Genomic DNA, 26,514 nt, shown 5'->3' with positions numbered 1-26,514 from the left:
TTCTCCCAATTCTCTATTGCTCCTTATCTGAGAAGGGCTATGGAGTTATCACCTATAACTCTTTTCCTTGTTTAAATAAAAAAAATTATTATTGGATCCCTCATTGTTTCCCTCTAACCTTCCCCTGCCCTTAAGAAAGTAAGAAAAACAAAACTCATTACAACAAAGAACAAACAAGTGAAATAAATTTCCCCATTGGCTATGTTTCTTCCTCTCTCACCACCAACCCTACCAAAAATTCCCCAGTTTGCACTCTGAACCCATCACCTCTCTATTGAGAAGTGAGCAGCATGGTTCATCATGAGTCCTCTGGTTTTATGTAATAGGCTGAATAATACAATAGGACTTTGCCAAAAAACTTGTGTAGCATTGCTTAAGCTTGTACTGACACAAGTTTGTTTTTTGTTTGTTTGTTTGTTTTTGGTCAGGGGAGGTATCCAGTGCATTTTGCACTTCCTAAAAGTCTTTATCAGTCAGTAAATAAAATATCTTTTCCTTAAAAAAAAATCATGGCATCATGGTTGGACATCATGCTGACTCTAATTTGGGGTTGGAGGAATCCTACTTTTCCCTGCTACATGAATGGGGTGGAATGAGGTTGCTCACATTCACATAGACTTTTAAGGTTTATAAAATTCTTTCTTCACAATGAGGAAGAGCATTCCATCTTAGAAAAAAAGAGAACTGAAGATCAGCGAGATGAAGTGATCTTCTCAAAGATACACAGCTAAAAGATGTCAGAGCCAAGATCCCAAACCCGGTCTTTTGACTCTAAGTCTGGCTCTTTCCACTATACCAGCCTGGAGCTGAGATTCTGGGGCAAACTGCAGGGAAGGACTGACCAGATGGGATGAGAGCCACCTCCAAAATGATAGCCAGGACTGAGGGTTGGGGCAGATGTGACAGAGAGGAATAGCGAAGATACCAGAACCCCAGCTGTCCACTCTGAAGAAGGTCTTATCTCTTCTCAAAATTCCTGACTTAAATAGGATCTCATTAAGATAATCACTCTCTCCTCTAGTGTAGATCATGACACCTGACTCAAACATTTAGGTTTTTGTTGTTCAGATGTTTCAGTCTTGCCTGACACTTTGTGACCCCATTGAGATTTTCTACGCAAACAAAGGTACAGGAATGGTTTGCCATTTTTTTCTCTAGCTCATTTGACAGATGAGGAAACTGAGGCAAATAGGATGAGTGACTTATTAGTCACAGATAGTTAGTGAGTGCCTGAAACCAGATTCGAACTTAGGAAGATCTTTTTTTTTTTTGTGATCAGATCTAGCATTCTATCCATTGTACCACCCACCTGCTCTACTCAAACATTTACTGGCTGTGTAATCCTGGATAAGTCATTTAACCTCCCTAGGCTTCTAATTCTTCATATAGAAAATGAGAGGGTTGGACTAGATAATATCTAAGATCCTTTCCAGCTCTAAAGCTGTGATTGTGTGAATTGTCAAATTTTGTCAAAACTGTCAAATTACTCATTTGTGATGATTCAGATAGGAACAAATAAAACCATGAGAAAGAACCTGAGAATCATTGTTAAGGATTACAATGTTCTGGTGAAAAACAAAACAAAACAAAAACTGAAGACTTTGGAGGGTGGTGCTGATGGGAAATTAGGGACAAGTACTATTTTCATCACTACTGTTAATTGAAGTTGGAGTTTCAGGAAGAGAAATAAGAGATTTGGGAAGGGGGCTGGCCAAGAACACTGAGTTGGAAAATATTCTTTTTTTTGTTGTTCAGACATTTTTTTAGTCATGTCTTACTCTTCATGACTATTTGGGGTTTTCTTGGCAAAGGTACTGGAATTGTTTGCCATTTCCTTCTCCAACTCATTTAATGTATGGGGAAACTGAGGCAAACAAGTAAGTAAAAAAAAACAAGCTCTTAACAAGTTCAGGTCCTTGGACTGGACGAATTATATTCTAGAGTTCTGAAATAGTTGGTAAATGTGATTGCTGTGCTATTGTCGGTGATTTTTGGAAGATCTTAGAGAAAGGGAAGGGAGCTGTGGGACTAGAGAAGGCATATGCTGGGTCTCTTTTAAAAAATGAGAAGTCAGAAAACAGTTGGCCAGTGAGTTGTATTTCTATTCCTGGAAAAATTCTTGAACACATTATTAAGAGAATATTTTGTGAGCACTTAGCAGGCAAAGTAGTGATTATTAAGGCCAGCATGACTTTAGCAAGGGCAGGTCATACCAGACTAACCTCATTTCCTCTTTTTTTTTTGTGGTAACTAGCCTGATGGATCAAGGGAATGCTGCAGACAGAGTATGCTTAGATTTCAGTAACGCACTTGATGAAGTCTTTCATGCTCTGTTGGGGGAAAAGATGGAGAGCGATAATCTAAATAAGGGCACAGTTAGGTGGACTTGAAACTAATTGCATGACCAGCCCCAGAAGCAGGATAAAGTGTAGAGATATTGGCTAGATAATAGTATGGTTAGGTGGATTTGAAACTCATTGAATGACCAGACCCAGAGAGTATTGGGATAAGACAGAGAGATCGAGGCTAGGGAACAGTAAGATTAGGTAGATTTGAAGCTGATTGAATGGCCAACTCTAGAGAGTAGTGATAAATAGTGGAATATGGTGGAGAGCTGGAGGCTGGTTAATAGCATGGTTAGGTAGATTTGAAACTGATTGAACGACCATCCCCAGAGAGTAGACCTTCACGATTGTACATCAAATTGGAGAAGTGTCTCTAGTGGAATGGCCTTGGGAATCGCTCTTGTAACACTCAACATTTTTACTTATTACACAGGGGAAGGCAGAGAAGGCATGCTTGTTAAATTTGTAAGTGAAATGAAGACTGGAGGGAGAGCCAATATTTTAGATGAAAAAGCATAATTCAAAAAGATCGCAGCAGGGTAGAATGAGTTGACTTAAATAAGGTGAAATATAGTGGGGTCAAATAGGAAATTTTATACTCGGGTTCAAACAATTCATTTCCCAAGTTGTAGTTCTTGTGGACTATACAATGGTAGTTTTCTTTGATTCTTACTGCTGGAGAGCAGGCACTATCTTTTGTCTCTTTCTGTATCACAGAGCCCGGTGCATACTGCCTCCTAAATAAATGCTTGTTGACCAACCACTGATTGTGAATGACCTCTAGATTCAGGTTCAGTGTGAATGGATAATGAGACGGTAGCCAAAACTAGTTAATGCTGTGAGAGGGGGCATCAGAGTTTCATGATACTATATTCCAGTCGGGGTGCATATGTGTTCAGTTCTGGGTCCCACATATTAGGAAAGACAAATTGCAGTGTGTCTAGAATTGAATAACTGGGATTAGGATCAAAGACCCACATAAGAAAGGAAGGAAATACATATTTTGTTGCTGTTCATTGGTTTTAGTCATGACCAACTCTTCATGACCCCATTTGGGGTTTCCATGACAAAGATACTGGGGTGGTTTGCCATTTCCTTCTCCAGCTCACTTTACAGATGAGGAAACTGAGGTAAATGGGGTTAAGTGATTTGCTTAGGGGCATGCACTCTGCTAGCTAAGTGTCTGAGGCTAGTTTTGGGCTCAGGTCTTCCTGACTCCAAGCTCACTGCATTGTCTAGTTGCCCCAAATAAGCATTTGAGTGCTTTCTATGTCTCAGGCACTGTGCTAAGCACTTTACAAATATTATCTCATTTGATTCTCACAACAACCCTGAGAGGACATGCTATTATTATCTCTACTTTAAAGTTAGGAAGGTTAGGTGACTTGCCCCGGGTCACACAGCCAACGTCAGATTTGGACTCAGGAATTCCTACCACAGAACTCGGTCCACTGTACCACCTAGCTTTCTCATTGTCATTGGCAGATGAAACCAGGGCTATTAGCCTGGAGAAAAGAAGCAAAAGTGGAATGGGCTGTCTTAGGAGGTGGCAGATTTTAATTCATCTTCAAATGGAAGATCATTTGCTAGGGATATCACAGAAGATTCTTGGACTAGGTCACCTCTGAAATCCCTTACATCTCATTGATTCAAGGATTTCGGGACATTATCTTTGCTGCTATCTACAACAAAGAGGGATTCTTGGTTGGGTTCAGGTTTCATATAAGCTAGATTTGAGGGAAAAGGGTGGTCAGTCTCTGAGCCAGTATGGCATAGATGACAGAGTACCACAAATTTCATCCATCCACAAGAGACAGAAATTCAAAAGGAGGGAAATTCCATGAAAGAGCAGGACCAGCAAAGATGTCTTGAAAAAGACAAGAATTTTTGAATTAGACTATGATGTTTGCACTCATTTCATAGCTCTGACCTTCCAAAATTAGCCCTGAAACTATGGTCTTATATATCATGCCTCTAATTCAGGTAGCTGAAACCAGGATTATTAGGATGTGGATCGACCTCTAATCTTTGCCCAGGTGTGAATGAGTACATATGAGCAGGGATAGCACAGGTTACCTCTATGCTTTTTAAAAAAAGAACTCTTGATTTCTGTTTTAGAATCAATATTGTGTATTGGTTCCAAGGCAGAAGAATGGTAAGGACTAGGCAATTGGAGTTAAATGACTTGCTCAAGGTCACACAGCTAGGAAATGTCTGAGACCACATTTAAACCTAGGTCCTCCTTATTCCTGGCTCTTTATCCACTGAGCCACTTAGCTGCCTCTTCTATGATATTTTTCTATAAAAAAGAATATATTTTTATAGGCAGCTAGGTGATAGAGTAGGTAGAGTGTTGCACTTATAGATAGGTTGACCTGAGTTCAAATCCCATCTTAGATACTTCTTAGCTATATGCCCCTGGATAAATCTTTTAACTGCTTTTATCCTCTTATCTTTTTTCTCATCAGTAAAATGGGTATCCTAATAGCACCTTAGAGAGTTTCAGTGAGGATTAAATAACATAATATATATAAAGTATTTTGTAAACCTTAAAGTAAACTCCAACTATAGTTATATTTGTATGAAATATTAAAATAAAAAAAATCAGAGACTTTTAGAACTGGAAGAGACCTCAGCCACCATCTCATTCAGCTTACTCATTTTATAGGAGGAAATTGCAGTAAAAGTATAAATATTTAAGAAATTCTAACTCCCAACATTTGCATCATGAATCAAAGGAAAGATATAATTTGTAACAAGACTTGAAGAAACAGAAGCATCTTATTACAAGGTCATACATAGCTCATTGGATTCAGAACTAGAAAAGACTCCAGAGATCAGTCCTGTCTCACACTCTCATTTCACAGATTTGGATACTGAGGTCAAGAAAGATAAGTGACATGGCCATAGAGGTAAGAAGTTGAAGAGGCAAGATTTGATTCCACAGCCCAGTGATTAGAGTGGAGCCTGGAGAACTGGGTTCAAAGTTGACCTCAGACACATCTTAGTAGTTGCCTAATCTTTTTTGCTTTTCTGTTTTAGAATTGAAACTACGTAATACATGTAGAGCCCAGATCAAATTGCTTACGCTCTCCCAGAAAGGGGAGGGAAGGGAGGCAGAGAGACAATTTGGAATTTATAACTTCAGAAAACATATTTGGAGGATTGTTACATGTAATTGGTAAAATATCTTTTAAAAAACAACAACAAAAAAAGATTTGATACTAAAACAAGGTGAGGTTTAAAAATAAAAGATTTGATTCCAGGTATTTTATGTTTCTTCCTTTAGGGCTTCTCTCAGATTAACTGACTTTTCATTTTGTTCAAAAGAGAAATATTGAATATTGAGAAATCTTAAAGTTTCATTTTCATGTTGGAGAGTTTGAGCCTGGATCTGGTTTCTGTCTCATCTGTCTGCTCCACCCATTTCGTTTCAGCTATTAATTTAGCTACCTTATCAGTGAGAAAGTGTTAAGTGCTTTCTTATCACTTCTCACTGTGTAGCTTTCCCTAATGGGCCTCTCTGATATATATATATATATATATTTTTTTTTTTTTTGCACCAGGGTTCAATTTGCTTTCAGCACCTCTGAAAGATTGTATTTGGCCTTCTAAGTTGCGGCCCTTGAGTGTTCTTTCTCTCAGCAGAGTTGAAAAAAATTAGGGAGATTTCACAGTGCCTGCATTAAAGTCTGCTTCTCTTGTGATGGTCTTTTCCGGGTCAGAGGGTTCTTCTCTTCCCTCCTTCCTGGGGTGAAGTTAAACTTTAATTGCCTCTGATGCCCAGAATTCTCAGGACATATGCCCTTTTAGCCAAATCTTCCTGATGGTTGTATATGACATGATTTTTTGTTTAAAAATGTAAACTAGGAAATTAAAATTTTTGTTTAAAAATTTAAAAATTGTTTAAAAATTAAAAAAAATTTAGGGGGAAGATAGGTGGATTGAGAGTCAGGCCTGGAAATGGGAGGTCCTGAATTCAAATCTGGCCTCAGACACGTCTTAGCTGTGTGACCCTGGGCAAGTCACTTAATTCCCATTGCCTAGCCCTTACCACTCTTCTGCCTAGGAACTAATACATAGCATTGATTCTCAGACAGAAAGTGAGGATTTAAAGAAATAAAATAAAAATTTATTTATATAAAATAAAAAATAAAAATTGCCTTTTAAACCAAAAAAAATATTTCTACAATTTTGGAGATATTTCTGAAAAATATTACACATATTCCCATTTTTTAAAAATAGGACATATTGGGGGGCAACTGGGTAGCCCAGAGGTTTGAGAGTCAGGGCCAGAGAGGGGAGGTCCTGGGTTCAAACCTGGCTTTAAATACTTCTTAGCTGTGTGACCTTGGGCAAGTCACTTAACCCCCATTGCCCAGCCCTTACTACTCTTCTGCCTTGGAAGTAATACATAATATTGATTCTAAGACAGAAGGTAAGGGTTTTTAAAAAAACCAGGACATGTTGAACATAACAAGCTTTTTTATAATTTGGAGATACTGTTAAAACTGTCAGTTATCACACTGGAATGCTATCAAGGTTCATAGGGTTGACTGTCTAGACACCGAATGCACTTAGACTTGTGAAATTAAAAATTTTCGACTTGCTTTTTGTGATTTTTCTTTTTCTTCTCTTTCCATTATATTGTAGGATGTCACTTTTTACTACCATCATTATAACTATTTATAGCAGTAGCAGCCTTCCTCTCCCCCAAACTAGTGAACTACTTTTGGCTTGTTCTAAGTTGGAAAACTCACTATGGAATCTGTTAGAGTAAACAGGTCTTCTGTGAAGGACTCCAGGACTCTTTTATCAGCACAATTCTTGGGCTTTGTGACGGCTCTCTGGGCTTTTGTCCTGCTTTCCTAATCCTTACCGAAGAGGGGTGTTGTTGGATGCATGACCTCCAGCTGACGCTCATGCCTGATTAATAAAAATGACTCTCCTTTTTTCTGTCTATAAGCGAGGAATATTTGTAGTCTTCATGTTTATTATTTGAAAAACATGTTTTGTAGAAGATAAAAAATTTTAAATTCTGCAAAACAGCAGGAGCTTGTTGGCCGCCGAGATTTAGGCATTCATTAATTTTCCTTCTGACACCACCAGGAAAACCACTCACTTTTGCAAGGGAGAAGGAAAATGTGATGAATCAAAGTAAAAGTTTACAAAATACGATCCTTAATAACAGGGTACATAACCGATCGCCGAATGCAGATGAAAAATGAAAAGTGAGAATTGGTTTGCTTTATGTTTTAGCCAGTTTTAGCCATTGAGCTTTAAATAATCATTTGCCTCAGATTTGCTTAGGTTGGACCATCTCTCCATGTTGCCATTTGGGTCCCCATTGTCTGGGAGCCTGGCTTTTGATGATGTGATTTTGACGGCAAAGTCTCTATCTCAGACAAAGACTAGGGTGAAAAGCAAATTTCAAAATCCCAAGGCTTCGAAGACCACAAGAGAAAAGCAGCGATGAGATTCAAGCTCTGTTTTCCCCAATGAGCTCCCTGGATAAAAATGGAATATTGAGGCCACTGCTGATGTGTGCCATTAGCAAGCATGGAGAAAAGGAGACCAACACCCCTGGCAGGGTTAGATCAGAAGGGGAGCATCAGTACCCTCCGATCTAAAGCTAAGAACGCTGGCTTCAAAAGTTGCCTGAAAAATCATCATACGGTGATGAATTGAGTCCTCTTCACTTTTCTATTTTGTTATAAGTTGGTCTCATAAGTTTAAAAGTCCTACTTGTTCCTCCATAATTCTAAAGATATCTTCCCATCTATTGAATGCAGTGAGTGGGGAAAGAAGGCAGGACACACACATTTACTAAATGCTTACTGTGTGTAGGAACTTAAAAAACATTATCGCATTTTACCTTTACAACATCTCTGGGAGGTAGGTTATTAGCCCCATTTTACAGTTGAGAAAACTGAAGCAGACAGATGTTAAGTGACTTGTCCTGGGTTATATAGCTAATGTCCAAGGTCCAATTTGACTTTGAGTTTTTTTAATTAAAAAATTAAATCTGTACCTTCCATCTTAAAACTGATACTAATTATTAGTTCCATGACAAAATAGCAGTAAGGACTAGACAAAAAGGGTTGTGACTTGCCCAGGGTCACACATCTAGGAAGTGTCTGAATCCAGATTTGAAACCAGGACTTCCCAGCTCTAGCCTTGGCTCTCTATCAGCTGAGCCAACCAGCTGTCCCAAACTTAAGTCTTTTTTTTTTTATTAAAAAAGTTTAAATTTGTACCTTCCATCTTAAAACTGATACTAATTATCAGTTCCAAGGCAAAAGAACAGTAAGCAAACAAGGTTGTGACTTGCCCAGGGTCACACAGCTAGGAAATGTCTGAGGCCACATTTGAAACCAGGACCTCCCGTCTCCAGGCTTGGTTCTCTATCCATGGAGCCATCTAGCTGTCCCAAACTTGAGTCTTTTTTACTCCAGGCTCAGCTCTTTAGTTGCTGTACCACTTAGCTGTCTGGGCTCTTGCTGTTCTGTACAACTCTGGGAGAGAAAGAGGGGAAACTCCCAAGCACTGAACTTGGGGATTTAGAACCAACAAGGTTTTACTTTCTTGTGAAAAACCAGGGTATCACCATATTATTGTGCTCTCAGAATATCTAGAAAGATATTGGTGGCCATGGAGAGGGCGAGGAGCCCTCTGGCTTGGAAAGAAAACTGGAGATGGAAGTAGCAGAAGGTGACTAGATTCCAAAGCAAAAGGGATATTGCTTGAGAAACTGAGGCCAAGCTAAGCCTGGTGACTTTAAAGAGAAGGAGCAATAAAATTTCAGAATTAGAAGGAGGCTTGACTTTTCTGGTTCAATCTTTGGCCAATCTCTGATTAATTGTCTTTCAGTCTCTGCTTGAGCACTCTTAGTATCTTTCAGCTGTACATTCCTTAAGTGACTCAATGACTTGAGTTCAGATCTAGTCTCAGATACTTTTATTGTTGTTGTTCAGTCATTTTCAATTGTGTCTAACTTTTTATGACCAGTTTTGGGGTTTTCTTAGCAAAGCTCCTGGAGTGGTTTGCCATTCCCTTCTCTAGCTCATTGAACAAATGAGGAAACTGAGGCAGAGTTGAGTGACTAGCTTGGGGTTGCACAGCTAGTAAGTGTCTGAGAATGGATTTGAACTCAGATCTTTCGGACTCCAGGCTCTGTGCTCTATCCACTGAGTCACCTAGTTGCCCCACTTACTAGCTTTGTGACTCTGGAAAAGTCCCTTCACCTCTGTCTTTCTCAGGTTCTTCAACCATAAAATGAGGATGCTAATAGTACTTACAGGGTTGTGGTGAGGATGAAATGAAATAATATTTGTAAAATGCTTGGCACAGTGTCTGGCGGAGAGTAGCCACTTAAATGCTTGTATCTCCTGCTCTCCCCATGCCTTTGTTATATAACTTTAATACTAATTGTTGGGGATTTTTTTTTGGATAATAAGCCTTAATCTATCTTCAAGTAACTTCTCCCTATTGGCTCTAGTTCTTCCCTCTTCATATGAAGATAATAATACAAATATCAAAGAAGTTGAAGGAGATAGGGAAGAATGAATGAAGAATTACCTGTATATCTGAAAGCACCTTAATTTTGTTTGACTAGTTGCTAGGAAGTAAAAGTTCTTAACTTGGGGTGAGTGAACTTGTTTGTAAAAATATTTCGATTCTTAGATTTCAATATTAATTGATAATCCCATGTATTTTACTTAATGCATTTATTTTATTCTAAGGCGTCCAACCACTGACTTCACTAGACTGTGAAAGGGGTCTATAACACAAAAACAGATTAAGGACCCCTGTTCTAAATTGTGGCATATTTAAAGTTTTGGTATAAGGCTGATTTTTATTTTCTTGGTCTAGAGACCTATGATAAAAGGGATTCTTCATAAAGAAAGTCCCTCCATTGATTCAGATCAATAATTCTGCAATTTGTTTTTGGCTGGGGCACTGAGGAGGTAAATGAGTTGTTCATGCATGTGTCAGAGAACAGCACCTTGAACACAAATATTCCCAACTCCAAGGCTGGTCTGCTATTCGTTGCACCACGGTATCTATGGTACAGATTGTCATTCTCTTATGAATTTGGATTTTTCAAGGTCAGAACTCAATAATAAAATCTTTTGTTGTTTAGTCATGTCCAATTCTTAGAGACCCCATTTTCTGGAATTTTATTGGCACAGATACTAGAATGGTTTGCCATTTCCTTCTCCAACCCATTTTACAAATGAAGAACTGAGGCAAACAGGGTTAAGTGATTTGCCCACTGTCTCAGCTAGACTGAGGCAGAACAATGAACTCAGGAAGATGAGTCTTCCTGTTTCCAAGCCCACTGTTCTATCTACCATGTCACCTAGCTGCCATTGTAGGTTCTTTATTTCTAGGTAATTATAAACTTGGGTTTAAATTCTGCCTCATGCTTATTGATGGAACAAAGGTCAAGTCACTTACTGGCTCTGAGCATGAGTTTTCTGATTAGTAAAATAAGGAAGGGCATTATTTAGGCATTAAGTACATTAGGCGGCCAGATGACTCAATGGATGGAGCACTGGAGTTGGAGTCAGGAAGACTTCCATTCAAATCTAGCCTCAGACACTTCCTAGCTATGTGACCCAGGTCAAGTCATTTAACCCCAATTGCCTGGCCCTTGCCTCTCTTCTGCCTTGGAAATGATACATGCATTGATTCTAAAATAGAAGATAAGGTTCAAAAAAAAGTGCCATATAAATGATAGTTTATTAGTATCATTATCAACTACTATTATAAATATTGAACAATATCATGTAAAGTGCTTTGCAAGCCTTAAAGCATTCTGCAATTATCAGATATTATTACTTTGCTTGCAACCAAGATACCCATTTTTGAGATATTGAAAGAGAAATAAGCACCTTTTCCCCCATTTAATTAAGCAAATTATGATGCTTTATTAAACCACTTTGACATATCCTAATATTATTATTCAGTATATATAAAACAATTTACCAGGATTGCTGAAGCCAAAGAATTATATATAGATACAATTTAGTCCTTCTTACTTAATTTTTTAGTGATATCAATAACCTCCTTATCTAAACATTTCCATTCTAGGTTGAGTTAAAGGTTTCCATAAACTCTTCTTGACTCTTTTATCTTAGTATCAAATCTTTCTGAAGTGTATTCATTGATCTTTTAGCTTTAGAGGAGTCTAGTGACAAAAATACTTTGCGGTAGGCTTTCTTATTTGCCAGTGGCTCCCCTCTGTCACAATCTCACAACCACAAGTGGTCTATAAGTACCTCAATTTAGGGAATGGTTTCTGTGAGGGCCCTTTTCAATAGACTGATTTTGAATTAATTCCTAACACGATTTCACATTTTTCTTCTCAAAGATTTTCTTTTTTGTAGAAGCCAGAAATATAGAAAAAAAATGCTCATCCAAGATTAAAGATACCTCGACTCTACTTCCAATCCTGTTCCCTATTTAGCTCGATGACCTTGGGTAAGTCATTGATCTTCCCTGACCCAGATTTTCCTTATTTATAAAATGGGGATAATAATACCTGTTCTGTCTTTCTTCACAAAGTTACTGTGAGACTCAAATGAGATAGTGAAAATTCTCTTTAAAATGTGAAAACTGCCCAAATGTATGGTATTATTATATCTCAGTGCCAGCAGCGTGACTTCTCTGTGAATGTTTTTTTTAACAATCAGAAGAGAGAGCTCCCCCCCCCCCCATTTTCTTAAAGAAGAAAGAACACTCTTTCCCTTTCAACTTTATTTCTTTGCCCTTTGAAGCCAGGGCCTTTAGTTCTCAAGATTTGTATTAAATCTTCCCTTAGCAACCAAGAAACATTCAGGATTATCTAAAATTTATTTGTGCCACAGCTAAGTTATAAAAATTTTAGAGATTCAGAAAATAATCTTTAAAAACACATCTTTATAGAATTAGAAAAAGTCTAAAAATGGAGTTGCAAAGTGATTTTTTTCGCTACTTCAGTTTATTAGATATTTAGATAGATAATTAATCAAGTTCAGTTAGTTGGTTTAACCCTTAAATTATTGAAACAACACTACCACCATGGTGGAAAAGTAAGAATTTTGTAGCAAATAGTATAGGGATATTTTTGTTTAAGGTGAGATATTAGAACCATGGACTCTCAAGAGACTACTGAATAATCATTTAGTCCCTTATCTTACACTGAAATAGGATCAAAATCCTTCCTAAGTGACGACATTTCTACCAGGAAATAAATTGGATGTCATCAGCTAGCTTCACAAATGCCACTTTTCCTTGAAGTCCTCAGTGAGAAGACACCTCGTGTTCATAGGTTTATTGGATTCATGTCAGGCTTTCCTGACCTCTCATCCAATGCTCTTAACTTGACCACTCTTGGGGCTTTGGCGTGCCTCAATGCTACCTTTGAGCTCTGGTGATCTTTGAGTGTTCTCCTTTTAGAGAAAGGGCACCTGAAGTTTTAGCATGCTTGAGGTGGCAGAGTTTGAGGGGATGAGACTTACTTTTTTGGCTTGCACTAGATTATATTTCACACAGAAATGGCACAGCTTTGAGAGGAATAGGGATAGGGATTGGGACCAGACCTATGAGTTCATTGATAGAAGGCAAACTCAAATAGAACCATATATAAGATCCTTGTGGACTTCATGTTGACTTAAGAAAACCATATATTAACATTTTCCATCTTCTACATGTTCACTTATTTTGTTAAATTTTCTCCAATTACATTTTAATTTGGTTGAACCCAAGTTGAGAATGTTTTGGTCTGTGGACCACTTGGCTCCTCTGAAATAGGGAACTCCAGATAAGGAGTTGCTCTCCAGATGTGAGGCCCAGGATGGAACGCAAGTTTTAAAACAGAGTTTGATCAGTAAAGGTATGGGGAGTCGTATCTCTCTTTTTCTGTATACTAGACATTTAATAATGTGGCTTAATATTTCATTAGCTTTTTCAGTATTCATATCACAGCTCCCATTTTTATTGTGTCTGTGGTCAGTTAAAACACCCTGATATTTTTATATGACTTATAGTTAAAAGAATTTTTCTCATTCTGTATATATATATTTATATAATTAACTAAAATTTTATTTTCCCAATTATATGTAATAACAATTTTTAACACATACTTTCAAAACTTATAAGATCCAAATGTCTCTGTCATTAATTTTTGAGTTGAAATAAAGGTCTTTGGGCACCTAGGTGGCACAGTGGATAAAGTGCAGGGTCTGGAGTTAGGAAGACTCATCTTTTCTGAATTCAAATCTGACCATAGACATTTACTAGCTGTGTGCCCCTGGGCAAGTCACTTAACCCTTTTTGCCTCAGTTCCTCATCTGTCAAATGAGTTGGAGAAGGCAATGGCAAAGTATTCCTGGTTCTTCATCAAGAAAATCCCAAATGGGTTCATGAAGTGTCAGACATGGCTGAGATAACTTCCCAACAAAAAAAGAACTTTATACTTTATCCTTGTTAATTCTGTTTTACAGATTTGATTCCTCATTTTAGTTTCAAGATTGAAAAAAAAATTGATCCTGTTATATAACACAAAAGCTATCTTTCCCAGCTTTGGGTTAATGCACATTTAACAAGCATACCTTTATCAAGGTTAGCAAGTACGCTTTTGTACCTGTTTGTTATTGTAAGTTTTAGGAAAGTAGTGGCCAAATCCTTGGTCTTGCCGGGTGGTCAGTTGTATTGACCTAAAATAATGTCATTTCTATTTCTTCTTTTCTCTCTACCCAAATGTTCTCTACTGTATATCCACCTTCGGGCTTACAGATTTCCATATATTTCCTTTCAAAGAATACTATTATTCTCCCTCATATTCTATTAGATCCATTTCCTTTGAAAATGTGTACCTTTGCATGATTATTCTACTCTGAACATTGATATATAATCTAAAACCCTCTTCCCCCCTCTCCCCAACTCCATTCTGCATTATTCTCTCCTGAGAATTATTGGATTTCATTCCACTTTTGATTCTTCTCTCTGTATTACACCTATTGTCCTTTGTAGTCTATAGTTACCCCTCCCTACCCGCCATGAAAGTATGAAGTTCTTTTGCTCAGGTTAGCAATTTTCCTGCCAAAAATGTTCTTTTATTCCTTATGAGCTATGTTTTAGCTTTGACTATGCTATGAAAGTTCTGATCAGACAAAAATTCTGATAGAGCCTGAGCTCACACAGCAGCCTTAACAAGGAAAACTCATATGATAGTCAACACTCTTCAATGGAGATGGCTGGGGACTTATTTTCCCTTTCATCAGCGAGAACTGGAGAAAGTTTCTTATTCAGCAAAGGGCTACTGTTTAGAAGGCTTCATTTTTGTTTTATGCAACAAAGCAATCGACTTTATTGCTGAGTAGATGTTATGAAACTATGATGATGGAACGTTCTCCTCCCCATCTTCCACCCTGCCCGCCATTTCCCCAAATCAGTTGTCTGCCATTTTCAGGCTCCTGTGAGAGCTGGTGTCTAGGTTAATGTAGATATGAAGACTATGGAGAATCCAGAAGAGGACAACAAAATTACTTAAAGAATTTAAAAAATAACTCATGAATCAATAAAAGTAGCTTGAATACCTACTGTGTGTCTAATAATGTACAAGAAAGTAGAAAGACAAATTAAAGAACCTTGGTTTATTTTTAATGGATAATATGATGGAATGGGGGAAGGAGGGTGGACTGATAACGTGTAGATACTTGAAAAGGTATTTCTAAAAGAATAGGGTGATGAATATCTGGTTTCCACCTTGACTGAAGAAAATCATGATGACTCAACCTTAGTATTAGGGGGTGGAATGAAAGTTCACACCAACCAAGAATCTTCTAATAGTTGGGTCTAATTAATCTAGAAATGTAGCCCCATCACTACAATAATCTGACACTTGGTTTTATTATCTTTGGGAGATTTAGATACTTAATAAAAGACTCTAAGAAGGTTACCCTAGTTCTAATGCTTTTGCTTCTCGAGTAATCCAATGTGTCTGTCAATCTGATTGACAGAGCAAGGCTCATGTCCTTCAGTTTACAGTTAAATGTTTTGTTAATTTCCCCAAACACACAAATTAAGTGATACTTTACTTACACAACAGAATACTTTTGCTGCCATATTCTGATCAAACTGGCCAAGAATTATCCGAACATCATTACTCTGTGGAAAAAGAACACATATGTGAAAGGGGGTAGGGACTGTCATCATAGACACATGAAAGCAAAACTTTGTAGTGACCATGCATAAAACCAGGGCCCAAGCAAAATGCCTTCCCAAGTGTAAAGGGTCAGGGGACCAGAGAACATCTGGCTCCAGCTCAACCCAGATACTCTTTGCCCTTTTCTTAGCCGACTGGCTGTGAATGCTACAATCTTTTTCACAATAATAGTTATTCTACATCCTAGTCCTAGATGAGATAGACCAAATTTTTTTCTTGGGCATCTTTCTTGCTCTTGTTTTCTGAAGGCATCCTTCCAAATTTCCCCTCTTCCTGCCTTTATTTTAAAGATGAATGAATAAATAACACTGTCATCAACCTTTCTATTTAAAGTCAGGTGGTAAATAGCAAACTCAGGTCTATGTTTTCCCTCTCTCCCTTTTCTATATATTCCTTTCCTTCATTCTTTCCTACCTCAGTTCTGAGGCCAACATTTTAAATTTGTTTCTTGGCATGTTTCTTTCTGTTTTTACCAGTTTCTGTTTCTGACCCTTTCCAACTTTTTCTTTTCCATTATCTTCCCAACTAAGGCATAGCCAGGACACAATAAGTGCATGGTTTAGGCATCTCATCATCCTGTTCCCCCTTGAAATTAAATTGTAAAATTGAATTGTAAATTGCAAAATGCAAAAAAAATGTAATTATAAAATTTAAATTGAATGTATTCATATACCAAACATAGGTTCTTGGAAGGGACCTCAGAGACCATATAGTCCAAATACCTATTTTATAAAAGAGGACAGTAAAACTCAGAATGGGGGAATAACTTGTTTAAAGTTACACAGCAAATCAGTGGTGGGGCTACGCCAATTAAGACCAATTCTCTGAATCTCAATTAAGTGTCCCTCCCTTTCTCGTATGTGGCAGTTACTCAGGTGCTACTTGGCCACCCAGTCCTCCAGTATTCACTGGAATAATAATTGTTGACATTTATACAAACCATTGCAGTTTATAAAGAACTTTATTCATTGTCTTATTTTAATTCAACCAACATTTATTAAAGGGCTGATTATGTGCCAAGTCCTAGGGAAACAAGGAGACACCTCCTTTCAAGGAGCACGTATTCTTCTGATGGAAGGAAAAAAATGTACAAAATAAGTGAATATGAAATAAAATACATACAAAGTAAGCATAAAGTAATTTTGGAGGATGAGAAAGAAGTGTTAGTGGTCAGGGTTGGGGGATTGAGAAAGTCATCTTGAAGCAGGCACTTCAGTTGAGCCTAGAATGTAGCTAGAGAGTCTAAGAAATAAAGGCGAGGAGGGACATTTCAAGACATGAGGGACAGCAGTGTACAAAGAGAGAGTATGGAATGTTGTGGCTGGGGAACAGATGATAGTAAAATGAATCCTCATTGCTGCTGCTGCTTTTTTTTTTAACTCTTATCTTATGTTTTTGTATAAATTCTAAGATATCAGAGCAGCAAGGGCTAGGCAATTAGAATTAAGCAAACTTGTCCAGGGTAACACAGATATGAAGTGTCTAGGGCCAAATTTGAACCCAGGTCTTTCTGAATCCCGGTGCTCTATCCACTGTGCTACCTAGCTTTCTCATAGTTTCATAACCTTTTGTTCTAATTATTCTTTAAAAACCTTTAACATCCATCTAAGAAGCAATATTAAGTATTGATTGCAAGGCAAAAGAGTGGTAAGAATTAGGCAACTGAGGTTAAGTGACTTGTCCAGAGTCACACAGCTAGGAAGTATCTGAGAGCAGATTTGAACTCAAGACTTCCCATTTCTAGGCCTGCCTCTCTGTCTATTGAATCACCTATCTGCCCCTTCCTTCATCCTCCACAGCTTCTTGAATAGAGAAGTGCATTAGGAAAATCAATTTGGTAATTGTGCTGAGGCTAAATTAGAAAAGGGAGAGAATGGGACAGTCAGGAGGTTGTTGCAGTATCCAGATGATTAGGGTGGTTATGGTTTGAGTGGAGAAAAGGAGATGAACTCAAGAAATATTGGGGAGGCAAAACCAATAAGACTTAGCAGTTGATTGCAATTGAGGATTGAGGGAGAGGGAATAATTGATGATAACTTTTCTAGGCAAACTGGGGTGCTTGGAAGGCTGGTGGCATCCTTGACCCAAATAAAGGAGTTAGGAAGCAGATGCAGTTTGGTGGGGTTGAGTGGAAGAAGATGAGCTCTATTTTGGACATGGGACATCCTGGTAGAGGAATCCAGCAGATACTTGGGGATGTAGGGCTGGATTTTAGGAGACCCATCAGGACTGGAGCAGAGATGACAATTGGACCAATGGGGACTTATAACATTACCAATGGAAAATGTGCAAAGAGAGGACCCTGGGGGTACCAAAGATATTATTTTCCTCATTTTACATTTTGTGAAACAGAGTATCAGAGAGGTTAAGTGACTTGTCTGGTTACATATCTAGTAAGTGTTGTAGGCTCCCCAGGAGGGGAGTTCATCACTGTGTTCTTCGTCTCAACTCTCAAAGGAAAAATCTTTTCCCTTAAGGCTAGCTTTTTGTGACAAGATGTTGTTTAGAAATGTTTCCCACTCTTTCCCCCTCCAAAAATTCAAGTAGCAAATGTAGTAGCCTGAGACTGGCTCTGGGCTCTTTTCATTATTCTTTGAGTTTAATTTGCTTCTGTTCATTATTGACCCTCAGACCTTTCCTAAGAATTCACAAAGCACAATACTCAGTTATGGTCAAGCTCTGGCGTTTTATAGGCGAGGAAATTGAGGAGCATTAGATGCCTTGCCCAGGGTCACTCAACTAGTAAGTGTTTGAGGCCATATTTGACCTCAGGAAGACTCATCTTCCTGCCTCCAGGCCTGGCACTCTATCCATGGCATCACTTCGCTGCCTAATTAATTCTATGATCTTACGATCTATGAATTTGATTTTTTTGGGGGGTCGCTGGCTAAGGGATGGGTAGAGAGTAATACCTTTTTATACCCTTTATTGGGTTTAAAAGGATTTTTTTTTCATTTTCTAAATCATCAAAGAGAAGCTTGAAAGACTCTGTTTCATTTCCCACTGGAAGGCCTTAGTTCCATCAAACTATTTGCTCATTCCTTGTTTGTAACTGAGCATTAGATTTTCCTAGTCTCAGTGTCCATAGCTTGTTTTTCTTTTCCACCTCTGGCCTTTGAGAGTTTAGTCACTTTTGTTAAGGTCAGAGACTTAAACTTCTCGGGTCCCTCAGTTAATTCATAATTTCTTAATCATGCATTCGTATAGTGCTTTATTTTCAATTATTTTCATTGTTTAAAATTTTGCTTACTTTTATTCTGAATTTCATAAATTCTAAAGAAAACAAGCATTTCTATGTTTGTAGTTGGAGTAGAAAAAGAGGATTGTACATTTAACAGAAAAAAGATTGTATATTTTCATGTAGATTATCATACTTTATCCTCCCAATAATCCTATTAGGGTAGACAGTTAACGTCCCTATTTTATAGCTACAGAAGCAGAGAACCAGAGAACCGAAGTATCTTGCCTAAGGACACACAGCTAGTTAGTGTTTGAGGCCTTCTAACTTCCAATCCAATATGCTGGCTGCTACACCAGCCTTCCAGACGAGCACTAGAATCCATCATTTCAAAAAATCTCTTGTCGGAACTTCTGAATAGGAGCCAAAGTTATCTTGTGCATTAGGAAGGGGGTAGTTTAAAGAAAACCTCTTTTAGCAGACATATTTTAGATTTCTTCATAGTTGTAAAGTGCTAAGTAGGAAGTCATTTTACATGTTCAAATAATTTAATAATGTAAAAAGGGACTAAATTTCCAAAATCATCTTTGGGTAGAGCAAACCGGGGAGAAAATGACTCTAAAACGATTTTTAAAAGTCTTAATGGAGAACCCAGAGAGGCGTTTCTTTGTTATCACCATGACTGTAATGCTATAAAATATTTCAAGCCATTTCCATTTTTCATTACCATACATCATATCTTATGCAGCGCCGTATCATTGGGATTTCAGTAATGCCCCATTAAGTTCTTTTGTGTCTTTTAGCTCTTCTTTGCTGTCAATAGCAATTCTTACTGAACTATTGTAAATAGCCCCTTCACTTAGAAAAGTTATAGTACAGCAATTCCCAAGCTGATCTGGCCGTCTAATCTTTTGGGGCTCAGGATCTATTGATAGAACTCTAGTCCAGGCATCTGGGAGGCATGGTGTTGCTCTGAGATAAAAGAGGGGCAGAAACATTTTGAAGCAATGAACACTATTTAATTTAATATTAGTAATTAAAATAACATACAAAATGGTGATCAGAAAACCAAAGGTATAAAGTATGTATGAATGCAAGACATAAAATGAATTATTATTATTATTATATAATGAATTATATAATAATTACTATTAAAATAAAATGAAATTAACTCTAAATGGTCAGCACCCATCTCCGACAAAGATGATACAAGCAATCTTTGTTTAAACTTTGCTTCTCTTGTAAATCCACATAAAGATGCATTCTACTAGAATTGCTGGGAGAGGGATGATCCATGCATTTGTCCTATGGAAACAGGGGAGCGTATCTATTTTCTGCTGGGAAAGGGCTATATACAACTCTGGGCATTCTTTTGGGGCTTCACTAGTCATTATGAAGGGATTCTGAACACTTTTTTGGACTGTCCTAAGAGATAGCAATTGCATATGGACTAGAGGTCATAACTAAGCAATTCCCTATTAAATTGGGGATCAGCTATGAGCCAAACAGGGAAGAAGGTGTGTGTTTCCATCTCTAGCCCTATACATATCTAGAGTATAAGGGAAAAGGTTCATCATTATTATTGCAAGTTAATGTTGGTTCAAGAAACACCCTGGGCATTCCAAAAAGAATTTTTAAAAACAATGGTTGTTTTCCATGTTTAGGAGATCTTGAACCAAATGGAATGCTAGAGCTTGAAGTTATCACAGAGATCATCAAATCCAAAATCTTTCTCATTTTCCAGAGGAGGAAGTCAAGGGTCAAGGTGAGTAAGTGACTTGCCCAAGGTTATACAGTTATTTAATGGCAGTAGGCTCCTGGTTGCTTATCTCCCAATCCAATGTTCCTTCCACTAGGTTGCTCACTTGTGGCAGACTCTTCATGACCCAGTGGATCATACTGCCCATGGAGTTTTCTTGGCAAAGGTAATGGAGTGATTTGCCATTTCCTTTTACAGTGGATTAAGGCAAACAGAAGGTAAATGACTTGCCCAGCGTCATATAGCTAGTAAGTTCCTGAAGTTGGATTTGAACTCAGGTCTTCCTGACTCCAGGTTCAGTGCTCTATTCACTGAATCACCTAGCTTCCTCCTCCTTCTACTTTGGGATTCCCTAGCCAATCTCAGGTTGTGCTCCCTGACAGAGAAATGAACTCTGACCTCCTAAACCAAAACCTAAACCTAAACCCTAAACCAAAAGGAGCCATCTTCATTTACATCTTCATTTTTTATATACTTCATTTCACTCAAAAACTGATAACACAAGGGTGATGATTCCATTGCTATTAGCATGGTATTGTGATATGGAAATCACTTTAAAGGACTGATATATATTAATTTAAGGTCGCCAAGGAATTCAGCTATGTAATTCCTAAATGAAAACTCAAGTCAGCAGTCAACCTTTTATGGAGTTTTTAAAAGAGAGAGAGAGAGAGAGAGAGAGAGAGAGAGAGAGAGAGAGAGAGAGAGAGAGAGAGAGAGAGAGAGAGAGAGAGAGAGAGAAAGGGGAGAGAAGGGAATAGGGCTTAAATACCCCCTCTGTTTAGGCTGGGCCAAAGGCCCAAGCCCTTAGATAGCTGAGGCAAAGAAAAGAGATCAGTCTCTATCACTCACGTGACCAAAATGGAGAAACAGTCTCAGGGGCCTCCACTTCCAGCCTCCTTCAGAGAAAGCCCTCCTCTTAGACCTCTCCAGGAGCTCTCCCTCCAGGACCTCTCTCCTCTCAGACTCCTTCAGAGCAAAACTTCTCAGAGCAAAACCTCTCAGAGCAAAACCTCTGGAACTCCCCCCCTCTGTCCTCAGACCCCGCTATCTTTAAGAACACAATCTAAGTTCCCTCCCCTCAGTTCTCACATCTACCAATCACTGTCGATGTCTCCCCTGTACCAATGGTGGCTCTAGCTTAACCCAGGACCGCCCGGAGGTCTATGGCCTTTGCACATGTCTATTGAAGGTCATATTCTCAAATAATTAAATCTTGATCTTTGCTGCAGTCCTTCCTAAATCCTGTTACTCTGAGTAGGGTGGAGATTGTAAGTTCCTAGACCTGGTTCTGTCATTCCAAGTATCTCTATTGTATCAATTCTAAAATCAATCATGACTCAAAGAACTTCCTGTTCTATGCTTAAGCAAAAGTCAAAGCCCTTTCCATTGTTTAGCAAAAGGTTTCTGTCCTAAAGTAGTCTTAGGAGAAGGATCCTCCCATGCCAAGGGGTTTCATATTCCAATAGAGTTCTTACTATTAGTAGGAAATTTTTTCAAGTATGAAATTTCCCAATGGGGAAATTTCCAACATTCATAAGTCTAAGAAATTTTAAGGTTTACAGTATCATGAAAAGAGAGTGTAGTATAGAAGACTGAAACTTGGAATTTTTAGGAATCCCATTTAAGACACTGACTAGGTGCATGGCCCTAGGTACGTAACCTCTCTGAGTCTTAGTTTCTTCAGCTGTAAATAGACATAGCAACAGAATTTATTTCATAGGACTATTATGAGGCTCAGATGAGATAATGTGTTATGCAAACCTGAATTCACTATTTAAATATGAGTTATTATTTTTGAGGTACCATATCATATTGAATAGCAAGCTGGTCTCAAAGTCAGAGGGCAGCAAGGTGGCACAGTGGATAGAGCACCAGATCTGGAGTTAGAAAGAAGATTCATCTTCCTGAGTTCAAATCTGGCCTCAGATACTTACTAGCTATGTGTATGTAACTGTGGACAACTCACATGATTCTGATTGCCTCAGTTTCCCCATATGTAAAATGAGCTGGAGAAAGAAATGCCAAACCACTCTAGTATCTCTGCCAAGAAAACCCCAAAAGTGATCATGAAGAGTTGGACATGACTGAAATGACTGAACAACAAGAACAACTTAAGGTCAGAAGATCTTGCTTCAAGCCTTACATCTGACAGCTACTGGTCAATTGACCCTGGGCAAGTCAATTGACCTCATAGGGCCCTAGAAGCTCTCTACGTCCATAAGTTTCAGGGCAGCTGCTAATCTGCAATGTGGGGATAGGGAGTTCCACATTAAGAATTCCGTATACCAATGAATTTGAAGATCTGATTACTATTATTATTATTGTCACTACTTACTCTTATTTGATCTTGGGCAAGAAACTTTTCCTTTATCGGTCTCAGTTTCTTCATCTGCAAAATTTATAGGCTGCATCAGATGATCTCTAAGGCCTCTTTTACCTCTAATATTGAATGCTGCTAAAAGGGAGTGGGGAGAGAATAAGCATTTTTATGCTGCCTACAATGGGTCAGGTACTGTGTGTGCTAAGGGTTTAACAAATATAATTTCATTTGACCTTTACAACAACCCTGGAAGTTAGGTATTGCTATTATCCCCATTTTATAGCTGAGGAAAGACTCAGTGAGAGTCTAAGAGTTGACAGACTAAGTGACCTTTCAGGTCACACAATTAGTAAGTATCAGAGAACAGATTTGAACTCAGGTCTTTCTGACTCCAGGCTCGGTACTGAAGTACCTTGGGAGCCTTTAGAAGATATATTTGTTTTCATGTGTACATATACAAATTTCATCTACAGACACACACACGTATATACAAAATATACAATTGCACACCAACTAAGCCATCAATGAACTGAAATGTGAAAATAGTAAAACCAAAAGACTGGTAAAAGACTCTAAACTGCTTCAGTTTTGATTTTCTTGGTGAGCTGTCATCCAGAGCCTGAGTCTCTCCTTCCACGTGACTCTTGGGGAAGTTAAACTTAAAATACCCCAGTGAGGATTAAGGAAGAATGGATTCAGTAAATCAGTGAAGCCAGGCAAGGGATTCAAGTTCTATTTACATTTCCAAAGAACAATTACACAGACCAGATGTGACATTCAGCACATGCAGGTGAGAGTTCAGAAGAAAGGACACGTGAATAGAGAACCAAAGAGGGGCTCTTGCAAATTTGGAAGGCAAAGGACTTCAATGCAAAATGCTATACAATGTCACCCAAAATATCTGCTATGACTAAATAAGATCATAATCACTGGAAAGCAGCATGACAGAGTGGAACATGCACTGGATCTGGGAGTCAGTTTTCAGTCTTCCCCCTCCATCTGGCTGCCAAACTATTTCCAAGGCATAGCCAGGCAGGCAGGCAGGCAGGCAGATAGTTCGATAGTCAGGTAGTCATACAGTTAGTCAAGCAATCAGATAGACAGACATTCACTCAGTCAGGTAGTCAATCAGGTAGTCAGACAGTCAGGTAGTCAGTCATACAGTTAATCAGACAGACAATCAGTCAGGTAGGCAGGCAGACAAGGAGTCAAGCAGACAAGTAGTCAGACAGGTAGTCTCAATTAGTCAGGCATGCAGTCAGTCAGTTAGTCAAATAGTAAGTCAGGTGGTCGATCAGGTAAGCAATCAGTCTATCAGTCAGGCAGAACATCAGTCAATTACAAAGTCAGGTAAGCAGGCAGAGGCAGGTAGTTAGTCATACAGTTAATCAGGCAGTCAGATGGTCAGTCAGGTAGGCAGGCAGACAGTCAGTCAATCAGTCAGAAAGTTAGTCAGTCAGGTAAGTCAGTTTGGTCAGTGAGTCCTGTAGTCAGTCAGTCAGTTAGCCAGGTAGTCATATAATTAGGCAGTCAGGTAGTCATGTAGTCAGTTGGTCCGTTAGTCAGGTATTCCCTACCTGACACATACTGGCTATGGCACCCTGGTAAGTTGCAACCTTTTGATTCCCCAGCTCAGTGGTGTCAAGCTCAAATAGAAATGAGGCCATTAATCTGAACATAAAGATCCCTTCCAGGGATATATTGACTTAGCTTTAGAATGTGATATTATCTATGCTTGATTGCATTTTTATTTATTTTATTCAATATTTCTCAATTACATTTTAGCCTGGTTTAGCCAGGCTTGGGAATGAAGTGTTATGGCTTACAAGTGGGCCTCTGATTTGGTATGTCTACTCTAGGCAACTTTCAATGACTAGGTCAGCACTAGTAGCAGATATTTCCTCATCAGGGGAGTTCTCAGAAGAATTGAAATCTGAGTTCCAATCCTTAGGCTCTTCTCTCTTCTACATTCTACATTCCACTCAGTTGGCTTATTCGTGGTTTCCATCCTCCATTGAGAAGGGCAATGGATAGAGCACTGGGCCTGGAGTCAGTAAGACCTGAGTTCAAATGCAGCTCCAGACACTTACTAGCTGTGACCCTGGGCAAGTCACTTAACCACTACTGTAAATTTAGGATAACAGCACCTACCTTTCAGAGTTGTTGGGAATATCAAATAAAATTATATTTATAATGTCCTTAGCACAGTGCCTGGTCCAGAGTTATTGTTATTTGTACTTCATTTCCAAAGAGGACCAATGACATCATGGGGTGATGTCTTGATTTATTCATGAATTGGTTTTAAGTGAGGCTGATTTGGACAAAGTTGTCAGCTTCACTCTCTCTTCCAGAGTCATCAAAGTCTTAAGGCAAAACAAAAGTCAGGATGACTGGCAATGACCCAGGATGCCATGGATGATCTTGGTATCTTTTATGTCTGACCAAGCTCTAAGTGCTCTACAGTGCCTGCGTCTACTGCTTCCATGGTCTTTGTAAAGAATTATACTCATCTCCCCATTCCACCAGGGGAAGTCTTCATATGCTTGGGGTAGACACTCCCCAACGTACTGACAAATTTGTGGTCCATCAGTTAATGGCACACAGCAATAAATGCTTTTACACATTCCTTCCTATTTCTATACTTTTGCCCAGGCTGTCCCTCATGCCTGGAATGCTTTCTCTCTTTGGTCTCTTGGAATTCCAAGCTTCATTTTCTATATGAGGCACAGTGCCATCTTTATTAGAGGCCTTTTCTGATTATTTTTATCTATCTATCTATCTATCTATCTATCTATCTATCTATCTATCTATCTATCTATCTATCATCTATCTGTCTGTCTGTCTGTCTATCTATCTATCTATCTATCTATCTATCTATCTATCTATCTATCTATCTATCTATCTATCCAACTCTCTGTTTCTGTCTCTCTGTCCCTCTGTCTCTGTCTCTGTCTGTCTGTCTGTCTGTCTGTCTGTCTTTCTCTCTCTCTCTCTCTCCCTCTCTCTTCCCCCCCCCCCAATCTACTTTTTGGTGTATGTGTGCTTTTCCTTTGCTAGAAGATAAGTCCATTAAGGGCTGGAGTCTTTCAGTTTTGACTGTCTCCAGCACCTAGGACAGCACCAGGTATATACTATGCATTTAATAAATGTTTATTGAATCGTATTAAAGACCTGGATTTCAGTCCTAGCTCTCCCGCTCTCTTGGTATGTGATGATGTACAAATCATTTCATTTTTTCTGAACTCCCATTTCCCCATCTATAAATTGCAGATAACAAACACTACCTACCTTGCAGGGCTGTGGTGGAGGAGGTGCTTTGTAAAACCCTAAAATGCTTTAGAGAAGTGTTTAGAAGGACAGATAACCTTGGTGCTTTCAGCTCAGCTTTCATCCTCCCTCTGACAGTAGCACCCGAGGACATTTTGTGGAAGGCCATGCTTATTTTCCTCAAATATTAGCTTTCAAATTTAGAGATTTACCACATAGTTCTTGTTTCTCTTGGAAACCCATTATGACCCTCCTGTCCATGAGTTTGCCTTTAAAAAGACTTATATTTATAGTCCATCTCTCAAGATAATGGGTTTATAATTTCTTTGTGCTTTAGTTTTCTGATCAGTAAAATAGGGAAGATGATATCATCCCCCAGCCTTATATTTTCAACTGCAAACTAGATATCTTCACGTGGGTATCCCTCTA

At 38.6% G+C, this 26,514-nt stretch overlaps 1 protein-coding gene and 1 long non-coding RNA gene across 2 annotated transcripts in view; one reads left to right on the top strand and one right to left on the bottom strand.

Annotated features, from left to right (window-relative positions):
* The window catches only part of GABBR2 (gamma-aminobutyric acid type B receptor subunit 2), a 737,774-nt gene that overhangs the window by 198,874 nt on the left and 512,386 nt on the right, over positions 1–26,514 (bottom strand). Inside the window, exon 5 of the mRNA XM_056806338.1 lies at positions 15,435–15,500. Within this exon, the coding sequence (XP_056662316.1) occupies positions 15,435–15,500 (66 nt within the window). The remainder of the gene's footprint in view (positions 1–15,434; positions 15,501–26,514) is intronic.
* The window catches only part of LOC103103313 (uncharacterized), a 42,787-nt gene that overhangs the window by 11,770 nt on the left and 4,503 nt on the right, over positions 1–26,514 (top strand). Inside the window, exons 2-3 of the long non-coding RNA XR_469966.2 lie at positions 11,722–11,831; positions 20,401–20,501. This is a non-coding gene — a long non-coding RNA (uncharacterized LOC103103313). The remainder of the gene's footprint in view (positions 1–11,721; positions 11,832–20,400; positions 20,502–26,514) is intronic.

This window comes from Monodelphis domestica, chromosome 7 (assembly GCF_027887165.1).
Source record: "Monodelphis domestica isolate mMonDom1 chromosome 7, mMonDom1.pri, whole genome shotgun sequence".
Taxonomy (NCBI): Eukaryota; Metazoa; Chordata; class Mammalia; order Didelphimorphia; family Didelphidae; genus Monodelphis; species Monodelphis domestica.
This window is presented reverse-complemented; position numbering and strand designations above follow the sequence as displayed.